Source organism: Podarcis raffonei, chromosome 16 (genome assembly GCF_027172205.1).
Source record: "Podarcis raffonei isolate rPodRaf1 chromosome 16, rPodRaf1.pri, whole genome shotgun sequence".
Taxonomy (NCBI): Eukaryota; Metazoa; Chordata; class Lepidosauria; order Squamata; family Lacertidae; genus Podarcis; species Podarcis raffonei.
Window position 1 is genome coordinate 13,610,136 of NC_070617.1, and position 24,908 is coordinate 13,635,043.

Sequence of the window (24,908 nt, forward strand, 5' to 3'; positions counted from 1 at the left end):
CAACTAACACCTGGTTCTAGCCCTTTGAAGCAGCAGAGGGGCAAGGCAGACAGGTGGCCACCTCGGAGGGCACATCCCATCTTCCCCTGTAACCCTCTCACAGCAGGACCCCAGGACCTCCTCTCCATCTACTGCTGCTTGGAGGAATCCTTGTTTAAAAGTCAGGTAAGTAAGGGAGTACGAAATAGTTTTAAAATCGCAAGCCGTATGCCCACAGAGAGAGGGGAGAGCAATCGCTACAGACTCACACTCTCTGCTGCTAAGAATATGCCTCCTCTCAACCTGAGCTCAGAGAGAGCCAGCAAAATTAAGCATTGAGGTGACCTGCCATTTCCCCAGGGGGTGTGTGTGTTTGTTTGGGAGGGTAAAAAAGACCTTGTGGTGGGAAGCTGTGGCCTTAAAATAGCTACTGTGAAAAAGCATCTACAAAAATGTCAAGCATATGTTCCATTCAGTTGGCCTCCACGCCCCCACCCCAAAATTGAAAAGGCTGCTTTGCTCAGAAATATCCAATGTAGAACCCACCTAAAAATCCCGCCGCAGAGTCAGAAAGGGAGAACTAAACAAACAGAAACAAACTGCCCGCAGGAGAAGCCACCCTCCAAAACTGTTGATGGGGAAACCCTTTCAGCCAGGTGTGCAAAAGGGAAGGAGGGCCTTCCTCAGGCTGCTCCCGTGGTGTAAGAGTCCGTCTGGCTGAGACGAGACAGACTTGGGAACTAGAGGCATTGCTGTCCTTCTGTGAGGGGGTCAGAATAAGACTGGTCTATGTTGTAGGATGGACAGTTGCTTTCTTTTAAGAGTTAGAAATCAAGGCAGAGTCAAGTTTTGGAGGCGCGTCCCCCTCCCACCCTCTCTGGTCCTGCAGAAAAGTGTGCCCCCCCTCCCCAGAGGCGGCTGTGTATCGCATCAGCACTCAGTAGCGCAAGTAAAAGGCATCCAGGTCTCCTTTCTCTCACCGCATGTTGCTTTTCTTCGTCTTTTTTCTTTTTTTGGAAAAGGGAAAGAAATAGCACAGGCTGGGAGGGGGCAGCAGGGACATCAATGGGAGGAGGAAGGAGGAAATTCCAGTTTTTGAAGTCGGCGCCTGCGCAGCTCTGCAGTGTCTGGTTCCTCTGGGGAAGATTGAGCTCCATCCTGCTCCTGGCCAGATGGCTCTGTGTAGCCCTTGGCACCGGCTGCTGCTGGGGACAGATCTGGGGAGGGAGAAACACCACAATTTGGGGGGACTGTGCCAAAACTGGCACAAACACACAAGGAGGTAGCATTCCTCGGCATCAAGTTTCTAGTCCTTTTAGTTCAAAGTGTGTTGTGTGTGTGTCTTATAAAATTTATATACTGCTTGGATGCAAAAAACAAACCCTCAAAGCCGTTTACACAAAAAATTAAGTAAATCAAATACTTGTTGTTTCAACTCAGCTGGAAATTGTTTTAGTAAAATTTGTTTTAGGGGTTGTCTATTTCCATTCTCTTAACTTCGTTGCTGTTTTTGTTGTCTTATTTTATAGTCTTATTCTTATTTATGGCAGGGCTGTAACATTTATTATTTGTTATGTTCCCTGGACTCTGTTGGAGGAATAGCAGGATACAAATGTTTTAAACAAGCAAATATTATTCCATTTTAAAATAAAAACCATTCATTCTACACCCATACTTGCATCTGAAACAGGCTCCCCTGCCCACTGATCAGGGCAATTCTTTCCATCCTTACCCCCCTGGCCAAATCTTTTCTAAGTCACCCTTGGTGCACTTGAACTCAGTAACCACCGCATTCCCCAAGGCTGACCAAGTCCTGACTGTCGAAATGCAGAAAGCGGGGGCTATGTTACTTCTGTGATGCCCCCACTAAACATTTCATTAGCATCAGCAGCATGCTAAGGAGAACCAGTAGCCAGGAATCCAAAACCCAGCAGCTTCAAAGAAGTAAAATGTGTTAGAATCATAGAATCACAGATTGTAGAATTGGAAGGGACCTTAGGGTCATCTAGTTCAACCCCCTGCAATGCGGAAATCTTTTGCCCAATGTGGGGTTCAAACACATGATTAAGAGTCTCATGCTCTGCTGATTTTAAGCTAATAAAGCTGGGGATCCTGGCATGCTGCCTGGAACTGTATCCCACTTTTAAAAGCAACATCTCAGCTCCAATTGACTCTGGCTACCTGCTTGATCTGCAGCGTCTGTCTCTTCTGCAGGTGAAGAGGTGCTGTCTGCAGACTGGAAAGTGGTGGTGGCAGGCTCACTTGTGCCAGGGACAGGGCTGGGGGTCTCCGAAGGGGGTGCTGAAGCGGCTGGGGCACTTGGTGGCTGTGCAGTTCGGGGCATCCTGCGAGAGACAGAAAGGTAAGAGATCCATCAGGCAAAATGCAAGAACTGTGTCAAGATCATGCACTCATGCACGCACGCATGCGCGCGCGCGCGCGCGCGCACACACACACACACAGGCAATCTGTGACTTACTAGCTGGGCTTGGACATGATACCGCTTTCCCATTTTAATTCTCATTTTATAGATGTAGAAAACCAAATGGTGTATCCTTTAAAAAAAATCAGCTAGGAACAACAGATTGCCATCAGATGCACACAACACAGTCTGCACATCAGTGGCTGAAGAAAAGACTAAGAGGAAACTAACAGCTTACATACTACCATAACCTGTGGGGAGAGCTAAAAAATGCAAGTTTATGCAACAAGAGAAGTCAAAAGTTGAGGCCTGTATAAATAATCTGGTTCATCATAATAATATTGGAATACACATTATACTTCTATTACTAGCAATGTTTATACCCTGCCCTCTTAGTCAAAAAGGCTCTCAGATCGGAAAACAGAAATCGTCCCTGCCTTCAGGCTCACCATCTAAAAGACATGCTGCCAGAGGAAAAAGGAACGGAAGGGAGGAGGGAAAAGCAAGCTCAAGCACAAATTCTTCAGATCATAGCCAAAGTCAGTGGTGGTTCCACTTCTACTTAAGTTGCACAATCTAGTCTGCTATTGCTATTCATGGAGAAGGGGCAGCATCCCCAATCCTTGGCTCTCATTCAGTCAGCCTTCTGGCTTTGTAGGAAGCTGAACTCTTGAAGCTAATCCAACACTCTTAAGACTTTCCCTTTCCTGTGGAATTCAAGCAGTCTCACCCTTGCGGAGAGACTTTAGAAGACATCTGAAGGCAGCCCTGCTTAGGGAAGTTTTTAATATTTGATTTTTAATCTGTTGGCAGCTGCCCAGGGGGAACCCAGCCAGATGGGCAGGGTATGTATGTATGTATGTATGTATGTATAAATAAATAAATAAATAAATAAATAAAATTATTATTATTATTATTATTATTATTATTATTATTATTATTATTATTGGAGAGAGAGAACATCCGAGTAGGAAATGAAATTAGGGTAGTTCAGGGGCAGATGAATCAGAACCTCTGGCCTGCGAGAAGTTGCTGAACTACAATCCCCATCACCCCAGTCCATATGCCCATGCTTGTTGGGATGATGGGAATTGTAGTTCAGCAACATCTGCAGGGCCAAACTAGGTTTGTTCTAGTTTGTGGCCACCAAAAGCCACCCACGCACCAGGACACACAACCAGCCTGTTGACCTCTAAATACAGTAACTGCTCCAATCCCAAGCAACGCCCGCCTACTTTAAGGAAACGAAGGCTTGTCTCAAGGCAGTTCAGTTGCAGAATCAAGACCTGCTGCAGCAAAACATTGTTGGGGAGCAGGGAGAGAACCAGGGAGATTACCCGATCGTTGCCAACACAGTGAGATACTGGTTGATCTGCAGCATGGCAGCGTCAAGGAGTGTGTGGATGTTCTGCAGGCACTGGAGACGGGCTTCCAAATGCTGCCGCTCATGGCCTTCCATGGCCCGCAGCTCTTCCTCTGTCAGCCCAGCAAACCCAGATGGTGGTACCGGCATCGGAGGGAAACCTTTAGGAGAAGAAAGAACACTGTGCGTATGAGACAAGACGCAGAGGGAAAGAGAGAGAGATCGGCAGGACAAGGAGCCAGACCCTAGAGCACACAGACAGCTAATACCATTCAGATCATCTGTGAAAATGATGGTCGGCGTCCAATGTTATGCCCATTCATTTCAATAGGTCTTCTCTGAGTGGACTAATGTTGGATACAACCAGGGCTTTTCTTTTTTTCCAGCTGGAACTCAATTCCGGCACCATTCCCATTGTAAGAGAAAAGGGAGGTGTTTGTGTTGAGTTCCAGCACCTCTTTTTCTAGAAAAATAGCATAGGACTCAACTCTTATTCATGGCACCACACCCTACACAGGATCACAGGTTAATGACCAGAAAACAGACATTTTTTGCCATTGGCCCAGCACCACGGAATGCACTTCCCTCTGCCACAATGGAATCAAAATCAGGACAGACCAAACGAGGTATTTCTTCCTGTGAAAAACCCTTCCCTCTGCCATACATGAAGCGGCTGCCTCCATCAAGTGCTTCAGACACCTTGTGGAGACATTTATTTTTGCGCAGACTTTCCCTGACCCAAAAGATAGATAGATTAGATAGATACAGATATCACGTAGGTTTTTATTCATTTTCATCTTTAAACTGTTTAACATGGTTGTACTAAGACACAGTGTATCTTTGTTTCCATTAGAGCATACGACATGCAAGAACTACATAAATATATATAAATAAAAACAAAACTACAAACAGATAAACGTTTCTGAATATAGTAACAAAATTGTGTCAAAATGTATATACCAAAATTATTACAATTAGTTACAGCTCAGATCCTGTTATTACTAGATTTTCTGTCCTCATGCTTTTCTACTGGTTTTTATTCTGCATTTCTGTATAGCACTTAACAAGTGTTTTAAATCAAATTTAAATTTAACAATTACCCAAAATCCCACTGATATAAGCAAAAAGCGAGGCTAATGTTGTGGCACACAGAAGCAGACACTGGTATGGCCTGCCTCCTCTGCCCAGCCAGGCTGCCATCCACAAAGATGCACACACACGAGGAGGGTCTGTGTTTAGGTTTCTGAGACTCACCAAAGAGAGGTGGGAACGGCATCCCCATCCAAGGCGGAGGGAAGGCGAAACCAGGCACCGTCCCTGCAGGGGCCGCGGTGTCCGATCCGGATGCTGAATCGCCACTGGGCCTCGAGGCGCCTGCTGGGGAAGACGGCAACGTAAACCTCATGGTTGCCCCACAAGCTTAAAGCAAGTTCACACAAGTCTATTCCTCTTCCTGGGCTGCACTCAGTGGGAGCCAACATACTTGACTCAGGGAGCCCAAGGAGCACAGTTCAAGGGATGCTCTCTATAGCAGGAACAAGGAATTTGTGGTCTTTCAGGGGACGCCTCACCTGACGCTTGTGTTCCTGAGGTGGAGGGAGTGGCTGCTGAAGCGCTGTCTGCATTGTTGGGGGGCTGGACGCCAGGCACTGGAGGGAAGGGGCCCATGGGCGGCCACAGAGGGAACATCCCTGGAGGGAAAGGGGGCAGGATGCCTTGGGGAACTGCAGGAAATAATAAGAAGAGAGAGGTAAACTCAGAAAGATTAGGAGCCACCATGCAAAAGGAACACGAAGGGTCTTTCACAACCCCGGTTGTGGGAGCTACAGTGCTGAGCGCCCCACATTACAGCGGCGCCTGTGGGAACCCCAGAGCACCACCTGTTCTCTGGTGTTCCTCAGGGGTCACTTGGTGCCAGGAGTATACTGAGGTTAATTCCTGGGAACCAGCCTGAGATGACTCGCCCTGCAGCTCAGACTTACAGTTTGGTGGCTGAGGGATCAGTGGAGTCTGATGCTGCTGCGGCGGCTGCTGCCCTCCCTCCTGTTGCTCAGGGGGCGTCTGCGACTGAGTGGGGAGGGAGGCTCGGAGGACGTCCATCCGGCACGTGGGACAGGTCTGCTGGCGCTGGAACCAGGACCGCAGGCAGCTGTGGAAAGGGAGAGGCAAGCTGGTTGGAGCGAGCAGCTGGGCCACAACTACCGGCTTGGCACTCTACCTGCTGAAAGCTCTCCTTTGGGCAGGCCCAAGCTGCGTCCTCCAATCAAGAGGAAGCGCAGGAGGGGGAAATAATCAAATAACACAAAAAGTCTAACAGTGCGATTTTTAAAAAGAGGTCCCAGCTACAAGGACCATAAGCTGCTTTCTGTGCCCCTGATCAGGGGTGGAGGGTTCATTCACTAGGCCTGGTCGCTCCATTACCCTAAGATACAGCACACAATGAATGGAGCAGGCAGGCACCAGCCACTGACTTATTCAGGGTTTGCAAATGCACTCCCCAGAATACCACTGGCAAGCATTCCCCCATCCTCCTCCAGCAGAACGGCAAGGGTTCCCCCACTGATGCTATCCTGTTGGCTCAGCGCCAACAATGTCAGGCCTTCCTCGCTTGTCTACCTTCTGTGCTCGGGACCCTGGACAGTGACCACCAGTCCTAGGCTTAACAGTACTGGCTGAACTGTCTCAGCTGCATAAAACCCATCTCATACATTCAAGCTTCTTAAGTACAGTATCAGCCAGGCTCCTACCTGGTGTGGAATATGTGGTTGCAAGGCAGGCGTTTTGCACCCATTACCATCTCCTCCCGGCAGATAATGCACACGTTGTCCATGGCCTGCAGTTCTTCTGGAGTGGCATCAGGGTACCTGGGGAGGAGGAAAAGGATTGCAGAACATCATGGACCTTCTTCCCTGCCTTTCGCAAGGTCCAGTTTATGGAGTTTTATTTAAGGCTCCAGCAAACCATGAAAGCTCTGCCCTCCCCCCTCACCTCAGCAATCCAAACTTGGAAAGGAGAACCACTTTCTACAGCCCTCACCCCCTTCCCAGTGAATACTCACAGGGTGTTCATGTTGCGAATAGCTCGGCGGGACATGATTGCATCTGTCACAGCTTTCTTGAACTGCCTGGATGTACATAAATGAGAATCAAGTCTATCACTGATTTGAAAAGTCTCACCAAAACATCTTACGAGAATACTGGACAGGACACCCTTGGGTTAACATCTTGCCTAGTTACTGAAAACCTGTGTGTCTGACTCCTGATTTTGTCCAAGATAGCTGTTCTGAATGTTATGGCTCTAAATCCTTTCCCCTGGGCTTCCCTTCTCCTGCTTCATTTGCTGATGCTGCTCCCTCATCCTTCTAGTCCCTATTCTTTAATGTAATTAAGCCAAAACACATGCAGACTGAAATCACTGCGTGTTCTTTCCCTACCTGCCTCCATCTCCATCCCCTTCCTCTTAATTGTTTCCCTGTATCAGTTTCAGCCACATGGGGCACAGGTCTGTCAAACCTGCTCAATATAAAATGCCACGTACATAGACTGCACTATAAAAATCATAATCTAGCAGTAATAAACTACAGGTGGTTTGGGAACACACCAGCAAACAAGTGTTTTTGTTTTAATAAAATTCAGCCTTGCTTTAGCTGTTCCAGGTGCGTATAATGTTGTACTCAAGAGAAACAAGCATCTTCCCCGGCTGATGAGAAAGGCCAGTTTCTTGATGTTGGTTTATTCTCTAAATATTTTTTTTAAAAAATTGTAAAATGGTGCTTTCATAAGCCAGTGTGGTGTAGTTAGAGTGTGGGACTAGGACCTGGGAAATCAGGGCTCAAGCCATCTTCTTGGTTGTGAAGCTCGCTGAGTGACCCTGGGCCAGTTGTTGCCTCCGAGGTCTAACCCATGTGACATGGGGAGTGGGGGGGATTGATGTCTGCTACCTTGAGCTCTTTGGAGAAAAGGTGGGATATGAAAGAGGCAAAAAGAACTAGCAGGTGATCTAAGGGCACCATCCTCATTGTTTCCACAGATGCGACAGACAGTAAGCATGAACGTTATCTCTCTTCAAACGGCATTGGCCCAAAGTGCCTCCCCTCCCCCAAGATTCTTTGGAAGCTATTTTCAAGCCAGAGGACTTATTTCCTGCACATGTGGATCGCTACAGGCAGACTGACACATAAATTTGCAAGCCCGCACATACACCAATGCCAACCGCAGCTCACCTCATAGCCAGGTACATGGGTCGGATGGCAAACAGTGGGAAGGTGTGCACTTTGATCATGATGGTCATGAAGGCCATGTACAAGAGGACCTTGATGAACCCTGCAGAAGAAGAGGCAGAGGAAGAAAGCGGGGGTCAAGCCAGCACGTAAACCTTCACATTGCCAAGAGGCAAATCCTTCCCGGCAACCAAACCAGCCTTCCTGGCCTTCTAGAAGTTCCCTCACTGTGAGAAGTGAAGCTACAGGGAACAAGAAGAGGGCCTTCTTGGTAGTGGCGCCCACCCTGTGGAACACCCTCCCATTTGATGTCAAACAGATAACCAATTATACGACCTTCTGTAGACATCTGAAGGCACTCCTGAAGGCAGTTTTTAATGTATGATATTTTACTGTGTTTTTATATTTTACTGGAAGCCAACCAGAGTGGCTACAGCATACAAATAATAAAATTATCACTACTACTTTTATGGCTGGCATGTGCAGGAAGGCTGCTTTGTGCCCACCCGGCCAAGCCCCACTAAGGACTGCCACGGGGCAGAAAAATAACTCCAAGGTAGGAGCCCATTGTCTGCTTTCTTCGGCCAGGAGGCCCCTGTTACCTAGAAAGCCACTTTATATTTGATCGTTCATTCATTCATTTATCATTTTATTTGTATGCCGCCTTTCCATAGTTAAAACAGTGCTCAAGGCGGCTTACGACATGACAAGATTTACATAATCAGACCCTGGGGTCATCTAGCTCAGTATTACAACAACTGGCAGAGGCTCTCCGGGGTCTCAGGCAGGGGCCGTTTGCATCCCTGTCTGGGGCCTCCTGCATGAAAAGCAGGTGTTCTGCCACTGACCCACAGGCCTTCTGCCATCACCTGTGAAGAGCTCTGTATAGAGCATGTAGACGGCCTTGTTGTCCCAAGGGTTCTCGCTCTGGAGGTCGATGGAGTGCAGGATGTATTTGATGAAGATGGTGAGCACCATCGTCATGAGGATAGCATACTGTGGGAAAGGAGCAGCGAGAGAGAGAGAGGACCAAGTCAACTGACAGAACGAGGCATCGGTTGGCAAACATCTCCCTAATCCTGCCGTCACTTCCCAGAGAAAACCAAAGCAGCTCGTGGATCAGGAGTCCTCTTTCCTGCTCCCACCAGACATCAATGCTTCAAGGTTCAATCCGCCCTGAGGACAACATGGGGGCAGCCATGTCAAGCCAGGCACACCATATCCAAAGCTGGCAGCGCCAAGGAACTCACATCAAGCCATTAAGTTAAACCAACAAGCAATGCAATTCCAACCTACGACACATACCTCACCCTTCCTGTAGTTCTTTGTTTCTGGCTATGGGGATTAACTGGGATGCATTCATGAAGCAACAGCCTTCCATGAGACTTCGGTGAAGCAATAAAATTGCTAGCACATTTGCAAACCTAAGCAGGGTCCAGCGTGGTTTCAAATTGGATGGGGGACCACGTGTTGAGATTCCTGCATTGCAGGGGGTTGGACTAGATGGCCTCGGGGTCCCTTCCAACTCTACAGTTCTATGATTGTATGATTCTCTCTGAAAGGGTGGGCAGCGGCAGGGGTGGCAAATACCTTCCTATGCTTTCAGCGTAATAAAAGACGCTCAACACAGCAGGCAACAGCCAAAGTATCAGCATGAAGAGGATCTACAACGCATCTCCTCCAGTAGTGGCTGATGTCCCTTGGGACTGGCAGGGAGCCCAAGAGGAGCTGGAGTCAGAGCTGCTGACAGGTTGGGGCAACTCATTCTACCTTTCTCCCAATCCTCTTCATCCCCACCTGAGTTCTGCAAGGGCAACCCTGGGACTAAGGAGGAGGAATCCAACAGGCAGGGCCACTCCCTGGACTGGCTGTAAGCAGGAAAGCAAGCAGGTGGGAGGTGGCCTAGGTTCGTGGGACACTGCCCTATGGGAACTAATGGACCAGCCTCCACAGATCGCCCTCAAACTCTGACAGTTCTATCTGGAACCCAGCAAAGCTCCTTGCTTTGAATTTTAAATCCCTACTGGTTTAGAAATTACCTCCTTAAAAGCAATCTAAATCACTGTCCGTTTTCTTGTTTTTAATCTAAATTAAGTCTGTCTTTACTCCAACTCTAAAAACACTCCTTAGCTCAGAATGTATACGGTGGCAGCTGGTGTATGGCAAGTGTGTCCCACCCATGAACATACACATCTCCATGACTGTAGATTCTTTCGTCTTCTTAAACTCACAGAACTGTAGAGTTGGAAGGGACCACGAGGGTCATCTAGTCCAACGCCCTGCAATGCAATAATCTTTTGCGCAAGGTGGGGCTCAAACCCACAACTCTGAGATTAAAAGTCTCATGCTCTACTAACTGAGCTATCCCAGCTTAGTTCTCCACACTAGGCTATTGAACAAGAGCTGCTCTATTGACTTGCATGGAGAGAAGGAGTTTCTGAATTGCTGAAACCTATGGCTACATCTCCCCACCCCACCCAGTGCTCTGCTTCCCAGGGTCATTCACAGCTGCTGGTCTGCTCTCCTCTTTGCAATCTGTGGTATGTGTCATCAAAGGCTGTCAGAAACCTCTGCTAGCTACTGTGAGCAATGACTTCCATGCAAAGCGCAAAGCGCACTCCATTCACCTCAAAGCCAAAGACCAGCTGGACGGAGGCTCCCCGTGTGAGGATGCTGTGGTAGGCATGGCTGACAAACAGGAAATCCAGAATGCCCAGGAGCAGCATCAGAGCTAAAAAGAGGAAGAGAGAGAAAGAGAGATTTGCCATTTCTAGAAGGCTAGCCAGATTAGCCTGTTGCATCAAAAACCCCACACGGTCTTGTGACACCTAAAGGAAAGGACTAGCACAAATGTACTACGGCATAAGCTTTCTGAAATGGTGATATTCAGAAGCCAGTAGGAGAACATTCAACCTGCTAGGACACACTGATATTGACCTCATGGTGGCCCACCCTTGAAAACAAACTTTGAAGGGAAACTCTGGTGTCAAGCAGCTGAAATGTAGTTTACCAAAAAGTTCGGTTCATCAGATGCTAAATAGAGAAATGGTTTGCTGACCCACTGTGGGTGTTGAATTAGCAGTGCTAAGCCCCTGCTCGTTTCAGCACCAATTACTGTGCTTGCAAATGGTCACTGTCTTTTATTTTATTTTATTTTTTGGCAGGCACCTCAGCTTTAATTGAAGCATCACAGACTGTACTTCTTGCATTTTGCTGCCATTTATCTCCAACACTTACAAAAGCCTGCCAAAGGGGGATTACACTTCACAGCATCCTAAGAGGAAACCCCAAGGCGTTCCCAACAGAAGAGCAGTTACAGCAGAAGTCAGCCCAGAACTCCAGGAATCCCATCACAGCAATAACCAACTGTGCACCAACGACTCCAGGACAGGCATGGGGACACCTGTGACCTTCCAGACAGTGTTGGACTACAATTTCCATCATCCCTGGCCCCTGACCAGGCTAGCTGTGGCTGAAGGAAGATGGCAGTCCCTCAACATCTGGAAGGCTTCAGGTTCCCCAAGCCCTTCTCCAGCAGCTCAAGTGTTCTTCCTTGGCTCCCTTGTTCTTCACTTATTTGCCTAAGGCATTTATATATACCGCTTAATCATTTGCATTTCAGCTTCAGCGCGCTGAGACAATGGGAAGTCCCACAGACAGTGGTCACGTAGGGCTTTGTGTCAGAGCACCCAAGTGAGCTATACGCAAATACCAGTATGAAATAACATTTCCTGCAGTCCCTGCATGCAAATGTCATCTGGAGTTGTCCTCCTTAACCAACTGCCTCCTTTGCAGAGCCCCCAAAAGGAAGTGCTTAAAGCTGTGCCGAATGCCAACCCGCCCTCACCCTCCACACCACAAAGCATCTGACAGGGAAGCTCCTTTTACTCAGGCTCCCCTTCCGCCATCCTTCCTACTAATTATTCCACCCCTGCACAAAGCCACAAAGCCTTACAAGCAGACCGGCGGCTGCTCTGCCAGCAGAAGTGGTGTGAAGCATTTTTAACAAAGCCTTCACCGGGGCTAAGTTTTAGCTGAGGCTCAGCTGAGGAAGAGGGCCCATGCCAGCGGCTCAACCCTCTTCTCATCAGGCCTAAGGGTCTAACAGTTGGGAAATGCTCATCCCGCCAAACTCTTGGCAGAGCACATGAATGAGCACAGTTTTCTTAGGCAAGAACTCCTGATTCAGCTCAGCAAATCAGCTATCAAACCTCCACATCCTGCTGCCGCCTTAAGGTACTTCGCCTTAAGAATTTAGATTCTTTCTTTTTAAACTACCTATTTGACTGCCTGGACCTGTCTAATTTGCATGTTAACTGTTTTGGGTGTTTTTAGTGCAAACTGCCCTGTTTATTGAACATTATAAAAGCATCTAAAAATAAAACCAAATAGATGAATAAAACACCAGGGATGACTTCCCATTTCTGAATGCAAGCCCTGAACTACGCTGTCTGGTTTGTACAAATTATATCCGCAGCTGGTCAGCCTTAAACCCCTATGCCTGCTTCCCACCAATTCCCAGATCCAGCACAAACTTTCTACCCTTCTCTCGCAGAGCTTGCTATGGCCCCGCTCCCCGCCAGTTATTTCCCTCCTCTTCTATTCCAATATATCTCCACCAACTTCCCCCTCCAAAGGCCTGTTGCTCCCTGAAACAACCCCGCCCTCTCTTGTTGCCCCTTCTGCCTGGCATGGCCTCCCAAATTGCCTCAGGGCAATATGCTCCCCTCTTTAATGGAAGAAAATCACTTCTTTTCCCAGGGTGCTTTTGGAACGCGCGCCCCCCCAAAAAACAAATTGGAACTAAGCCAAATCACACGCAATGGAAATAATTGCCATATTCTTCCTCTAAAGTAATTGCATATTCATTCCTCTCTCTTTTTCTCAGGATGCTGGATTGTTAACCAATCCTACACCTGCACCCAGCACAGGTGGGTGGGCAACAACCTTTGCCGTAAGCAAGAAAATGGTCTAGATTTGGGGCAACTGCAGGTATGTCCCTCTTTCATTGAGAAAGGACTGGAAGCAGCGGGGCAGTGGAAGAGGAAAGCCTTGAAAGGAAGGCAGGTACTTACAGACAATGCGGAAATGGAAGAGCCAGGAAATGTTTGGGCTCCTCTCCATCTAGAGAGACAGGGGAGAAAGGAGCAAGATTAAGTGGTCTTATCACCCAAGATAAGCAGCAACTTTTATTGACTGGCCAAACTCATGTATGCCTCTATATTGAACACGTGCTTTGCCGATACATCTTGGCACTCCAACCTGAGCATGGCTGTTCTGCATTCTGGGCAAATGTCCAGAGTTCACAAGGATCCCTGTAGAAAAGAAATGTCTGAAGGCTATGCTAAGCCATGATTCACAAGCTTTGCCAACCTGGTGACCTCCAGAAGCTTTGGACTACAACTCCCATCAACCCAGCCGGCATACGTCCAAATCACCTAGAAAGCACCAGGTGGAACTAGGCTGACTTAGTGTGTGGCATGCACCAGCAGGAACAAGGTACAGCAAGCCTTGAGTTGACGTGCTCCTCTCTTCCCCTCTCCTTCTTGGATGCAGAGATAATGCAAGCCTTTTGGTCTCCACCATTGCCTTGCATGAACTGAGAAGTGGTTCACCAACCCTCTGGTGCCATTGGAAGACAATTAGAGATAGGTAAGCTGATAAGCTTCTCAGAAATCCTAGTCCAGAGGTTGGGGACAAGAGACTGGGGCCTTCTTTGCAGTAGCCCCATTTTTAAAGGAATGCTCTTCCCAAGGAGGCCCACCTGGCACCCAATTTTGTCACTGTTTTGGCACCAGGCAAATAGGTGATCCGCCCCCACTCCTAGGCATTTTGAGCAGCTCCAATGATATGATTGTACTATTAAATTTGTTTTTAAATAATGTTTACGTGATTTTATTATTGTATTTTTACTTTGATCGAAAAATACTTTGAGATGTACAATTGTAATATACCTAAAACTATCAAAGCCCCAGGTGTTCCTAGAAATGCACATCAGCCTTGCTTTTGAGCCACCATACAAGAACCGCCAAACTGGGCCGTTGCTTGAACAGTTCAGGAAACCATTTTATTTCTCCCACCGCCACCGTGCGTCTGAGCGGCAAGAACTGTTTCCGCCCACCCTGCCCCTTCCTCCAGGTGGTGCACCCTGGGGCCACCATACTCACAAAGTCCACACGGTCCTCAGCCAGCCAGTGGAAGCACTTGAGGAAGAGGAGGAGAGTGAAGAGGGCCACAAAACGGGGGCTGAAGTCATCCCTGAAGACTGTGAAGGCAAGGCAGGTCTCGGTCACTGCATACCATGACCGCTCAAGCAGATGCTGTGTGAGAGAGATTGATTTAAGGCGCTCTCTCTAATCCTGGGCCCATCTGTCCCCCACAAATGCAGTCATCTCCAGAAGAAGCACCCTCCTTGCTATGCTTCCAGAGTAAGGGTGGGAACCCTCAGGCCCAGAAACATCCCGCCGGGGCCTCTCTTCCATCCCCAGGTCACACCCTTCAGCAGCCTGCTCTATGCCCTCCTCAAGTGCTTTTGCCTCACTGAAAATTGCTCTTGAATTGTGATAACATATCTTGCTTGCCTGGATACCTAGCCAGCACTGCTGCCATTTTGTGGGTGGTGAGATAGAAATCCCATCACTGCTGCAACTGTGGAACTGAGATTGTGTCTCTCTGAGCGTTTATTTTATCTGCTTTTATAAATTGGTTTCATTTTAGTGTAACCCACCTTGGGACTGCATGATGATGGGCGGGCTAGAAATTCCCTTATAAAAAGGGCTTTTTACCTTTGGTCCCTCCTTCCACTATCATGTGGCCCCCAGAAGGCTGCTAATGAGGGGATGCAGCCCTTGGGCTGAGAAAGGTTCCCCAGCTAGGCTTACTGACAGCGTTGATACCTGTGGGTCCGTAGTTAAACAACACAGGTAGAAATCTAGCCAGCTGGCAGGGAAGCCAGGGGCCTGGGCACAGATGTGAAATTCTCCAGTTCCATGTGAACAAAATGGTGTTTCTAGGCTTTCCGGCTACCAAAATGTACAAAGGCTCCGGAATTAAAGATCTATCATTCAGAACATTTGATTGCAATGTAACTGAACATCTCGTCTCTCTCCTCATTGTACTCAAAAATCCTCTCTGCTGTGCCACTACAGCCAAAACTTAAAGAACTCAGGACACATTAGCTGGTAAAGAAATGCAAGTTATTTACAACTTAACTCTAGGAAACGATGCCAAAATCCTTCCCTGCAAGCTTACAGCACCCTTTAGAGACGATTGATACAGATCCCCCATTGTGAGCCAAACCTATTTTCTCCTCTGTGATCACAGGATGATGCCGATTGAGCAAAGGGGACTGCGGAGTTTCTGGCTCTTAGTTTAAGCATTTTATGTGTGCCCTCCCACAAGGCCCACAACAACCATGCACCCAACAGGGCTCACCTCCATTTCCGCTGCTCGGAGCTGTCCAAAAAACACTTTGCCCATGAATTTGCCTAATAGGAACACCAGGACGAAAGCTTGAATGTACAGCACCTGACATAGCAAGGAGGAGAGAAAAAATGGCAGAGTGGGAAATCATTTTTACCAAACATCCCTGTGCAGGCCAAACAAAACTTCAACGTGTCATTCATTGCTGCCCACAATCCTCCTCTCAGAAGCTAACAGGATAGACTGTGCTGCTGAGCTCCGTGGTGGGGGAATATCTTTTGATTTCTTTCTGGTTCTTCAGCATCTCCTCCTAATCTCCCAAACCAAATTATTCTTTTATGCATGTATGTAACAGGAAACCCCAATGAAGAAACCTACAACAGCAGATGGAAGCATTCCTGGTTGGCAAAGGACACATGAATTTGATCTGGGGCACAAGCCTGGGATTCAAAACTGGTTAATTTTACTATGTGATGCAGAAATATTTTGTGAGCTCTGTATTTCAGAGGCCCTACACCTGGATCTCAGAAAACCTCTATTATATGCAGATTATTTGGGTTCTTCTATTCCTTACACATGTAGGTCTAAATAAGGCTTTACATTGAAGACTTCCCTTGAAATGCAGATGGCAGCTTTGATGAGACCATTTTTGAGGGGACCCTGGCAGGGGAAGAAGAACACCTGGAATCAACATGTTACTTTGGTGCAAACTTAACAGTAAAAGGGTTTGAACTGTCATTGTTACTTTCATACCACAGTTCCATCGCCACAAGCTTAGTCTGCAGATTTTACTCTGCCAAACTCAAACTGAGGGCTGGGATGGGGCCAACAGTGCAGTAATTGCATTTAGAAAACTTTATTGTGAACTCAAGTTACCACAGAAAGAGAAAGCAGCTTTTCCTCCTCATTCCCAGTTCCTGTACTGGGTGTTGCTTTAGCCTGGGTCATATAACCTGAGTCAGTCTAGGCCAGGGATGCAGAACCCCTAGCCCGGGTCACATTTTCCCTGCCAGGCCTCTCCATTTGATTCACTGGGCCGTTTGCCCAAACCACACTCATCCGCACCTTACCCAATGTCATATGTGACATCAGAAAGCAGGAACAAACTCCCAACATGTTACCTGATGAGCAAGGAGATCAATCCTGCTCAGTATCTCTCCAATCCCAACCCCCCAAACACACCTTTGAGCAAACTTTTGACAGGTGGGTGGGAGCAACCACCTGACTATATTATGACATCAAATGACTGACAGGTGGGTGGGACAAAGCTGGGTCACAGGGGGCAGGGCAGAGGGTAAGAAAGATCTGGCCTAATGAACCAAATGGGTTCCCTGCACCTGACCTAAGCAGCCAAGGTAGACAGTCCTGGATAGCAGGAGTTCCAGAGTCTCGGGCAGCAGGCTACAGAGCCCTGAAGTAGAGGAAGGAACTCTTGTGAGGTCATCTGGATCAACGCTTTGCTTGATGCATCCTCAATTGTCCTAAGTGCCGTCTAGCCTCTGCTTGAATATGTCCAGCAAAGGAGAACCCCTTGACATAACTTATTTATTCAGGGAATCTGCTTCTTGCTCTTCTGCCGAAAAGACTCCAAGAGCTGCTTACATACAATCAAAACAAGACAGTCCCCACCCACAAGCTTACAATCTAAATAAAAATAAAAACTGCACACAATGGAAAAGGGACAAACTGCATATCAAACTGTTTTCCTCACCACAAAGTTTCTCCTAATGTTCAACCATAATCTACCCCTTTATAGCTTAAGCCCCTTTGAGCTAGTCCTGCATTTACTGAGCAGAAGAACAAGGCAGCATTCACATGGCGCAATAACCTTGGGCTGTTGTGCACTGCCTCAACTGCTGGCACAAAGAAAGAAAAACAAACAGAGGCCGCTCCTAAGCTTGGCTTCCCGTGCCACACAAACTCAAGACTGTTGCTTGTGGCTCCTTAAAGATTCAGGATTGCTAGCATAAATAACTATGGTTCCTATGATTCCTAAATAACTATGGTTCGTGTTATTTAGGTCCTTTTTGAAATTATTTTCTGGGTTCTGGTGTGCTGCACAGAGGGAGCAGGTTCACATATTATATGAACCGAAGTTTGGTTTCAGAAAGCCATGATGATCATATGCCAGAGGCCCAGGGTTTGAAGAGATGCTGGCTAAGTATCCTTGAATGCATTGATTATTCCTCCCACTGTACAAACTTCAAAGATTAAACTCAGCAATGGTATCTGGAGTGTGCTTTTATGTCTTCTCCGCCTTCTCTCCTCAGGCTGAATGTATCCTATTCATTCCACTTTTCCTCAAAGGACCTTTCCTTTTTCAAATGGAGACCCTTTAAAGCCACAGCCACGTGATCAAACCTGATATTATGCCCATCTCCCTGCAGCAATTGGGGTAGGCAGACTCACCGCCATGCTGGGACTGGACTTCGTCAGGTACACCACCGTCGGGTAGAACTGGTGCTTAAGATAATAGGCGTGCGCCACCACTGCAGAGGTCAAGGCCAGGCTGGCAGCCATCATGATGGCTGTTCGGAACATCTCCCCAGCCCAGCGCCCAGCAGCCTGTGTAAGAGGAGGAAAAAAGTGGTTGAAGACAAAAGACTGGGCCATTGCTTGCCTCGGCTTGTGAATAAGGCAAAACAGGACAAGCCACCCAATTTGCATAGTAACGGCCTTGCTCATCCATGTTGCTATTCTCAGAAGCCTTATGAGAAATGCTGTTACTGTGCCCAAACCCTCTGCTGACACGTACTACACTATGGCATTGCAAGTAGCCAATCACCTAGGGCTTGCAAGAGCTGCCTCATGACAACTGGACAGAAACACTTTTTTATACAGTCATACCTCGGGTTACAGCCGCTTCAGGTTGCGAACCACCCACAGATGCGTGTTGCAAACGTGAATCCTGCATGGATCACGTTTGCAACCCAAGCGTCCACTGTATATGAAAGAGTCACCAATTAGCAACATGGGCATGAGGTTGGCTAGCTGGCTTATAAAATGCCTTCCATACTTGGAACACATGTGGATGAATGTGCAAGGCTGGAATTAAACTCTTAACTTTGACAGAAGGAAAACCCCGCCCTGAAGGGTTAAGGAAAGGGACGCAAGTTGTGGATTTTGCTTCTATTACTGATTCAAACCCACTGATACGCAGAGCACAGGAACATCTATCTCCTCTCCCCAAAACCAAGTCCTGCAACCCACTGTCTCCTCCAACTTCTATGACTTTAGCAAACACTACCCAGATGCTTCCTATCTTGGAAGCCATGAGGGTTGGAAACCTGGTTTTGCTACAGAAAAATAACAATAGATCAGGGATGAGGAAACCCAACAAGCATGGGCCAATGGTCAGAGGCAGTGGGAGCTGCAGTCCAATACCACCTGGAGGACTACAAGCAGGAGAATCCCTGCTTTACATGCTGAATTCTGTGTCCCATTATAGTCTCCACTTGTGTGAGGCCTGCATTGAGTTATGCTAACCAGGAAATGTGGCAGTTGTGAAGTGGGGCTGAAACAAATTTTGCAGGATCAAAACTGACATGGCATACACTGTAATGTAGCAGCTTAGTTACAAGGGCTTTGGTGTACCTGCAGAGAAGATTATTTGCTGATTAAACGATTACTTGCCAAAGAGTCCAACTGATACTTCCAGCAGTAGAGCCTGGAATATAACCGGGCAACCAAACTTGATCCAGAAATATTTACAGCAAGCCACGAAGGCAGACACCATGGAATTTCACTTTGGAAGTCTGCAAGTTATTTTTAATGTGTATAAACCAGGCTGCCCACTGAAGGAAAAGCAGAGGTTTGATCCAACGTGGTTTTGTGCTCAAAGCTGAAAATGCAGAGCACAACCCGCCAGGACTTTACCTACTCACTGCACAAGAGTCCAGCAGTTCATTTGAATTGCACAGGGCTCCTGTGAAACAAACTCCCTTCCCTCAAAAGATCAGACTATTTAAATTAAGGAAAGTGATAAGAGGATGCACTGGAAAGTGTAGGATTAACACTTGTCATCTAATTTCTCTGTAAACAAATCAGGTTGAATGCTCACTATAAAGGTTGTCTGGCGGTTACACATCTCTAACTGTGGCTGTCCCGATAGCTCCAAGCACCAAAAGCTGCTGGAGTTAAGATCAGAAATCTGGGAAAGAATAACCCTAAAGGAGCAGATTGGTTTAGCGCATTCAAGAACATGAGCCTTTTGGAAACTAAACTTTTTCCATATCAGAATGTGCCGCTTTCTTAGATTTTCAGCACACGCACACCCCACTCCCCAAACTCACAACAACCCCGAGAGTCAAGCTAAGATCTGGTTGTTGACTCAGTGAGCTGCATGGCTGTGTGAGAATTTGAACCCCCGTCTCCCTGCTCTATGTTAATTCCAGCTATTACACCACTCTGGCTATCTTCTGCCATAAATCTAGAGAACTCTCCCTCACACCCTTTCACAAAGTAATGAAAACCTGTTGTGTTCTTCATTCTTTCCCCTGTCATCTGGCCTGACCAGTTGGAAAACATTCAGCTGAAGGTAGGGAAGGCAAGAGCTATCAGTATATAGAGTCTTAGTAGGATAGTCTGTCATTATCTTAGGAGATACCAATACCTCCCTCTCATTTCACACACCTGGTAACTGTGTTGAAGACAAAGTTTTGTCACCCTCCAACAGACTGGGGAGTAGCAATGGGGTAATTTGCCCTATGGGTCATTGCAAGAGGCAAAGGTAGCTGAGCTACGGTAACCTGTGTTTACATCACAGAAGCAAGGGGAAGCTTAAAGGTTGGCACCTTCAGATGCAGAGGCAAAAGAGGATACTGTGCTGCAATTTGAAATGAAGACCAAGCCTGAAAGCAGAATTAATGATCTATGTAAGATGGTTCTTGGAAGAAGGAAACTCAACCCATACATATCAACCCCCACCCACTTCAGATTAGTTATATATTTAAAGCAGGGCTGGAGGAACCTGTGGCCCTCCAGGTGCTAGACTCACACCCAATTTAACAGATATCAGTAACTGATTGGTGACTCCTTCTGTGAAGTTGTGGCTTTTCAAAGGTAACTGTCACAGAAAGTTCAATGTATGCAGTAGACACAAACAATGAGCTCAGACAGTGATCTTTGCTGAGAGAATAGGATGTTGGATAGGAGTACACAGGCATGTATCAAGAACATAAGAGGGGCCCTATTGCATCCAGTCATGGGTTCACCTGGTGCAATACCCTGGTTTCAAGGTGGTTTTGCCAGATGCCTCCAGCCAACAAGCAGGGCATGAAGGCAACAGGCCTCCCATGTCTGTCCCCAGCATACAGAACTCAAAGGTATCCTCATTCACTCAGGTAACATCAAGTCATCAAAGTCATGGACAGACACTGCCTGCTCCCTTTCAAGAATTTGCCTAATCACTTGAAAAAGTCAACACTGCCTATTGTGGCAACAAGTACCACAAACTGATTATATGTGCAGTGTATGAGGTCTTGACTTTTCACCTGGTCTGGATCTTTTGTCAATCCACTTCGCTGTATAATCCTCAACAAATTCTAACATGATGAGAGGGATAAAAATGTCTACCCATTTTCTCCACACCTTTCATGATTTTTTGTCTACTCAGAAATAAACTCCATCAAGTTTAGTGGGGCTTATTCTCAAATACATGGGCATAGGATTGCAGCCAAAAGCATGAATTAGGAAGACCTTAGCATAAATCTCACTCCTGTCACAGAACACCTAGACCAAGATTACTGTTTCAGCTGATCACCCTGTTCCTTAGAGTGTGGGTTGTGTGTGTTTTTATTTAAAAAAACTGAATTAAAGAACAGAGTTGTTGTAAGGAGTACAGAAATATATACATGAAATGTTTTGAGCACCCTTAAACACTATATAATGATCACCCCAATATGTACTCATCCTGCTGAATCAGACCAGCACTCAGATCACTGTCATACAGGAAGCTATTCTATTTTGGAATCCTAGCACTGAAATCCTCCTTTGATCAATTTTCCTTTTCCAGCTGTGCTGTGAGGGAGATAAGCTGCAGCAAGGAACTGCCACCTCCACTTGCTGTTTTCACCAGACTGCGCTGCTCCCCACCCACCCTGATGCTTTCAGAACTTACTGAACTGTAAGGGCTGCTTGCTCTGGGGTTGACAGTATCAACAGGTCTCCCTTTATCTACTTACCATGATGGGAATGATAAGAAGCTGGCAAATCCCAGCTAAGCCCCAGAAGGCCATGGCCCCACCTTGCAAGGCCATTCCACTTACATTGCAGACACTTCCAAAAAAGTCTAGTTGCCATACTATTTCTCAGAGGCCCACCAAAGCTTATCAACAGTCTGTTTACATTCCAACATTATGGTTATTATTAAGAACTGTACAACATTAAGAATTTGAGCTTGCTTCCTTGCCTCTTTTTTCTCTATTCCTTTTTTGTATTGCCTTTTTTTAGTGCAAGCCTGAGAGCAGGAACTGTGCTATTTAAGAAGGCCTTTGGGGTCAGTGTTTGTTTATCATTTGTGCATGTTAGATAGTTTTCTTTTTCTAGCTGGACTGCACTGGTCCATCTCATTTAATTGTTTTAGGATACTTATCAGCTGTTTTGAACCTTTAGAATAGATAGATGCAGCAAAAATGTTTAAATAGGTAAGCACAGTCCACTTGCTTCTTGTCCACTCGCAGATTCTGCACAAGCTTCTCATCCTTAATTTCAAAGTCCTCCAAGACCTTACCCACCTAATCTGCCTGCTCTTATATCCCAACTGTAACTGTCCTTCCACTGGATCCACCAACCTCAGCCATCGGAAGGTGTCTTGCTCCCTCAAATGACTTGTCTCTTTCTCCCTTTCTCTCTCTCTTTCCCTGCATCCCAGAACACCTCCACGCATGGCCACCTCTCTTACTTCCTTCAAACATCACTTCAAAGCCCACCTTTTTGATGAAACCTCTGGAGACTCCTTTGTCACCATACTCTACTGTAACTAAACTGAAATACAAGAAACAGAAACTGCAGATTCCACTCCTGCTTGTCCTGCCTCAGTTCCTTTCACCTTTCTGCTGTTACTGTTTTTATAATTATATTAGTAAAGTACATCAACTGAAAACAGATGTACAGTCATACCTTGGTTCTCAAACGGAATCCGTTCCAGAAGTCCGTTCGACTTCAGAAAACATTCAAAAACCAAGGCTTAGCTTCCAATTGGCTGCAGGAGTTTCCTGCACTCAGTCGGAAGCTGTGGAAGCCACACCAGACATTCGAGTTCCAAAGAACGTTAGCAAACTGGAACACTCGCTTCCGGGTTTGTGGTGTTTGGAAGCCAAAACATTCGAGTCGCAAGGCATTCAACAATCAAGGTACGACTATACTTTATCAGCTGAGAGACCAAGCTACAAATCAAAATGTCCTCAGTTCAAATTTCACATCTGCCATGAGCTCCTCATTGGTTCTTGCAAAAACACTTTATCTCAGCCACAATGTGTACCCATACTAATACTGGCTTACTTTATAAAGTTGGTGTAAAGCTTACAGCTAGAAAATCCTATATAAATATTAAGTATTACCACATGCTGTATGTCACCTTGAGTGTATAAAAAAAAGTTTAAATCAAAACACTATTTTCGGTTTATACCTGCATTTATATACACACAAGGTTTTAAACATTACATAAGCAAATGACAGCAAGGTAAAGTAACATCAATTACTTCTGAAGCAAACTAAGCTGGTGTGAGCCAGATTACAGTTTTTGCAGAAACCAAAGGGAAGTTGTCAACATGCTCAGAAGAACTCCAATATTTCATTCTGTATTTCAGCAAAACAAAAAACTTCATTGGAAAGAAACCAAAACAGCTAAATGTCTGTTTGGGCAGGAGGCAGTATCTTGGAAGAGGGCACACCCAGTGGGGAGGGTGGCAGAAAGGATAAACCACAGAACTTTGTTGTTTTACAATGGAAACCTGTAAGAAACAGTAGCAGGCAAATTCAATCCACCATGTCTTACTTCTCCCAAACACATGTGGCAGTAGTGTACAATACATACTTGACTATGTAGTTAACAAGCCACATCCACAATAAGTTTAAACTGTCTACTATGTGTGTTCCTTAACTTGCCCACCTCCTTGAAGCATCCAGGAAGCTGCCTGTTTATCAGGCCCTTCTGTCTATCTAGCTCAGTAATGTCTGGATTTTGCAGCAGCTTTCCAAGGTTTCAGGCAGAGGAGTGAATCATGGGGCCTTCCACATGCTGGGAACAGTGTTAGAAACTCACATCATTCTAGGTGCATTTTGTGACAGGGAATTTCATTAGCGCAAGCAATTTCCGAGCTCTGGGTGCAGTACTGTGCCTAAGATTTCAGATTAAAACTGCAGAGTGGAAGGAAAGGAGAAACTTTTTCTGCCTCCCCACTTTGTGCTATTCTCTGAAGACTGGAGAAGAGACTCTCAAGAATATTAGGGGTGGGTGGGCAGGGGAAGGACCAGAGCACGTGAAAAATGATTGTAGTATTTTAGCTGCAGTTCACTCATTTCCAGCTTCGTATTCTTGCGATAAAAAAAGAGTGCACCTAGACATTCCGTTGTTGCGCCCATAACCTAGGTTTAAGGTGCCATTCAGCTCCTAGCTTTCATATCTCAGTTTCTAACACTGCCTGGGAATACGCTTAGCAGCAGGGATTGGGGAAGAGGGGGCTGTGGCCTTTCAGACCCTGGTAGCAGGACCAATGGCCAGAGATGGTGGCAGCTGCAGGAGTCCAGCCACGTCAGCAGGGTCAGATCTCCCCGTTCCTGGTTTAGGCTGTTGAACTGCAGCCCTTCCACGTAGCTTCACCTGGAGGCTGGTGCCAGGGCTGGAGGGGAGGGGGAAGGCCTCGCCTGCGTCCGAGAACCATGACAGCTGCCTCCCAGCCCTGCCTGGGCCTAGGCCCACCTCCCTCCACTCTCTATTGACAGCCATCCGCGACCTTCTCCCGCTACCCTAACGACTCACCTAAATCCGGCAGCCCCGGAAGCCTCTGCGCCCACCTCAACCAGCACCAACTCCTCTCTTCTCTGCCTAACCGGAAGCCCCGACGCTCAGCTGATACCTCACTTCCGCTCGGGACCTACCAAACGCTTTCCTCAGTCATCTACATTCTCTCCGACCCCGCTCTGTTTCACAGCCTCCCGACCGGAGAGTCGTAGATTACCTCTCGTCGAGTGATTAAAACTTGTATTTCGAAAGAGATTCATATCGAAGAGGGTAGTCCTTTAATTCCTCGTAGTCTCCCCCCCCCTTCCAGTCTTCACATGGTACAATCCAAACAGATCCGCTCGGTGTTGTCCTCCAGCACCGGACAGGCGAAAGAGAGTCCCGTGGCTCCCGGTGATTGGTCCAAAGTCTGGAGTCTCCTCCAATCAAATAAATGTTCCCAGCGGGGCCAATTGGGATGGAACAGCCGTTGCTAAGCGGGAAGGCGGTCTAAGAAAAAGTGGGGGGGGGGGAGTAGTAGTTAGAACTTAAGTCATGGGTT

General features: G+C 46.9%; 1 protein-coding gene across 4 annotated transcripts; it reads right to left on the bottom strand.

The window, feature by feature from the left end:
• Window positions 1–362: 362 nt before the first annotated feature.
• On the bottom strand, window positions 363–24,779 carry SYVN1 (synoviolin 1). Of its 4 annotated transcripts, none has more exons than XM_053368201.1 (16): window positions 24,505–24,779; window positions 17,815–17,970; window positions 15,418–15,510; window positions 14,151–14,303; window positions 13,059–13,107; window positions 10,611–10,714; window positions 8,853–8,979; window positions 7,987–8,086; window positions 6,823–6,888; window positions 6,512–6,628; window positions 5,747–5,913; window positions 5,336–5,488; window positions 5,019–5,141; window positions 3,739–3,925; window positions 2,161–2,324; window positions 363–1,196 (listed from the first exon to the last, which is right to left on the bottom strand). In XM_053368201.1, exons 2-16 carry the CDS (start codon window positions 17,944–17,946, stop codon window positions 1,042–1,044), a joined length of 1,890 nt encoding a protein of 629 aa, XP_053224176.1. In that variant the 5' UTR covers window positions 17,947–17,970; window positions 24,505–24,779; the 3' UTR covers window positions 363–1,041. The 4 variants fall into 4 exon arrangements, with proteins under 4 accessions (XP_053224176.1, XP_053224179.1, XP_053224175.1 ...); XM_053368204.1 differs by lacking the exon at window positions 24,505–24,779 and adding an exon at window positions 24,386–24,485 and having other exon boundaries at window positions 5,019–5,138; XM_053368200.1 differs by lacking the exon at window positions 24,505–24,779 and adding an exon at window positions 24,386–24,485.
• Between the last annotated feature and the right edge of the window lie 129 nt (window positions 24,780–24,908).

Bases quoted from the DNA above. Each gene is read 5' to 3' on its own strand.
- SYVN1 (XM_053368201.1), bottom strand. From the start codon at position 17,946: ATGTTCCGAACAGCCATCATGATGGCTGCCAGCCTGGCCTTGACCTCT. The intron at 15,511-17,814 runs GTGAGTCTGCCT...TTGCTATGTCAG, and splicing joins AGTCCAGTCCCAGCATGGCG to GTGCTGTACATTCAAGCTTT. The intron at 10,715-13,058 runs GTAAGTACCTGC...TCCTCTTTTTAG, and splicing joins CTTCCATTTCCGCATTGTCT to CTCTGATGCTGCTCCTGGGC.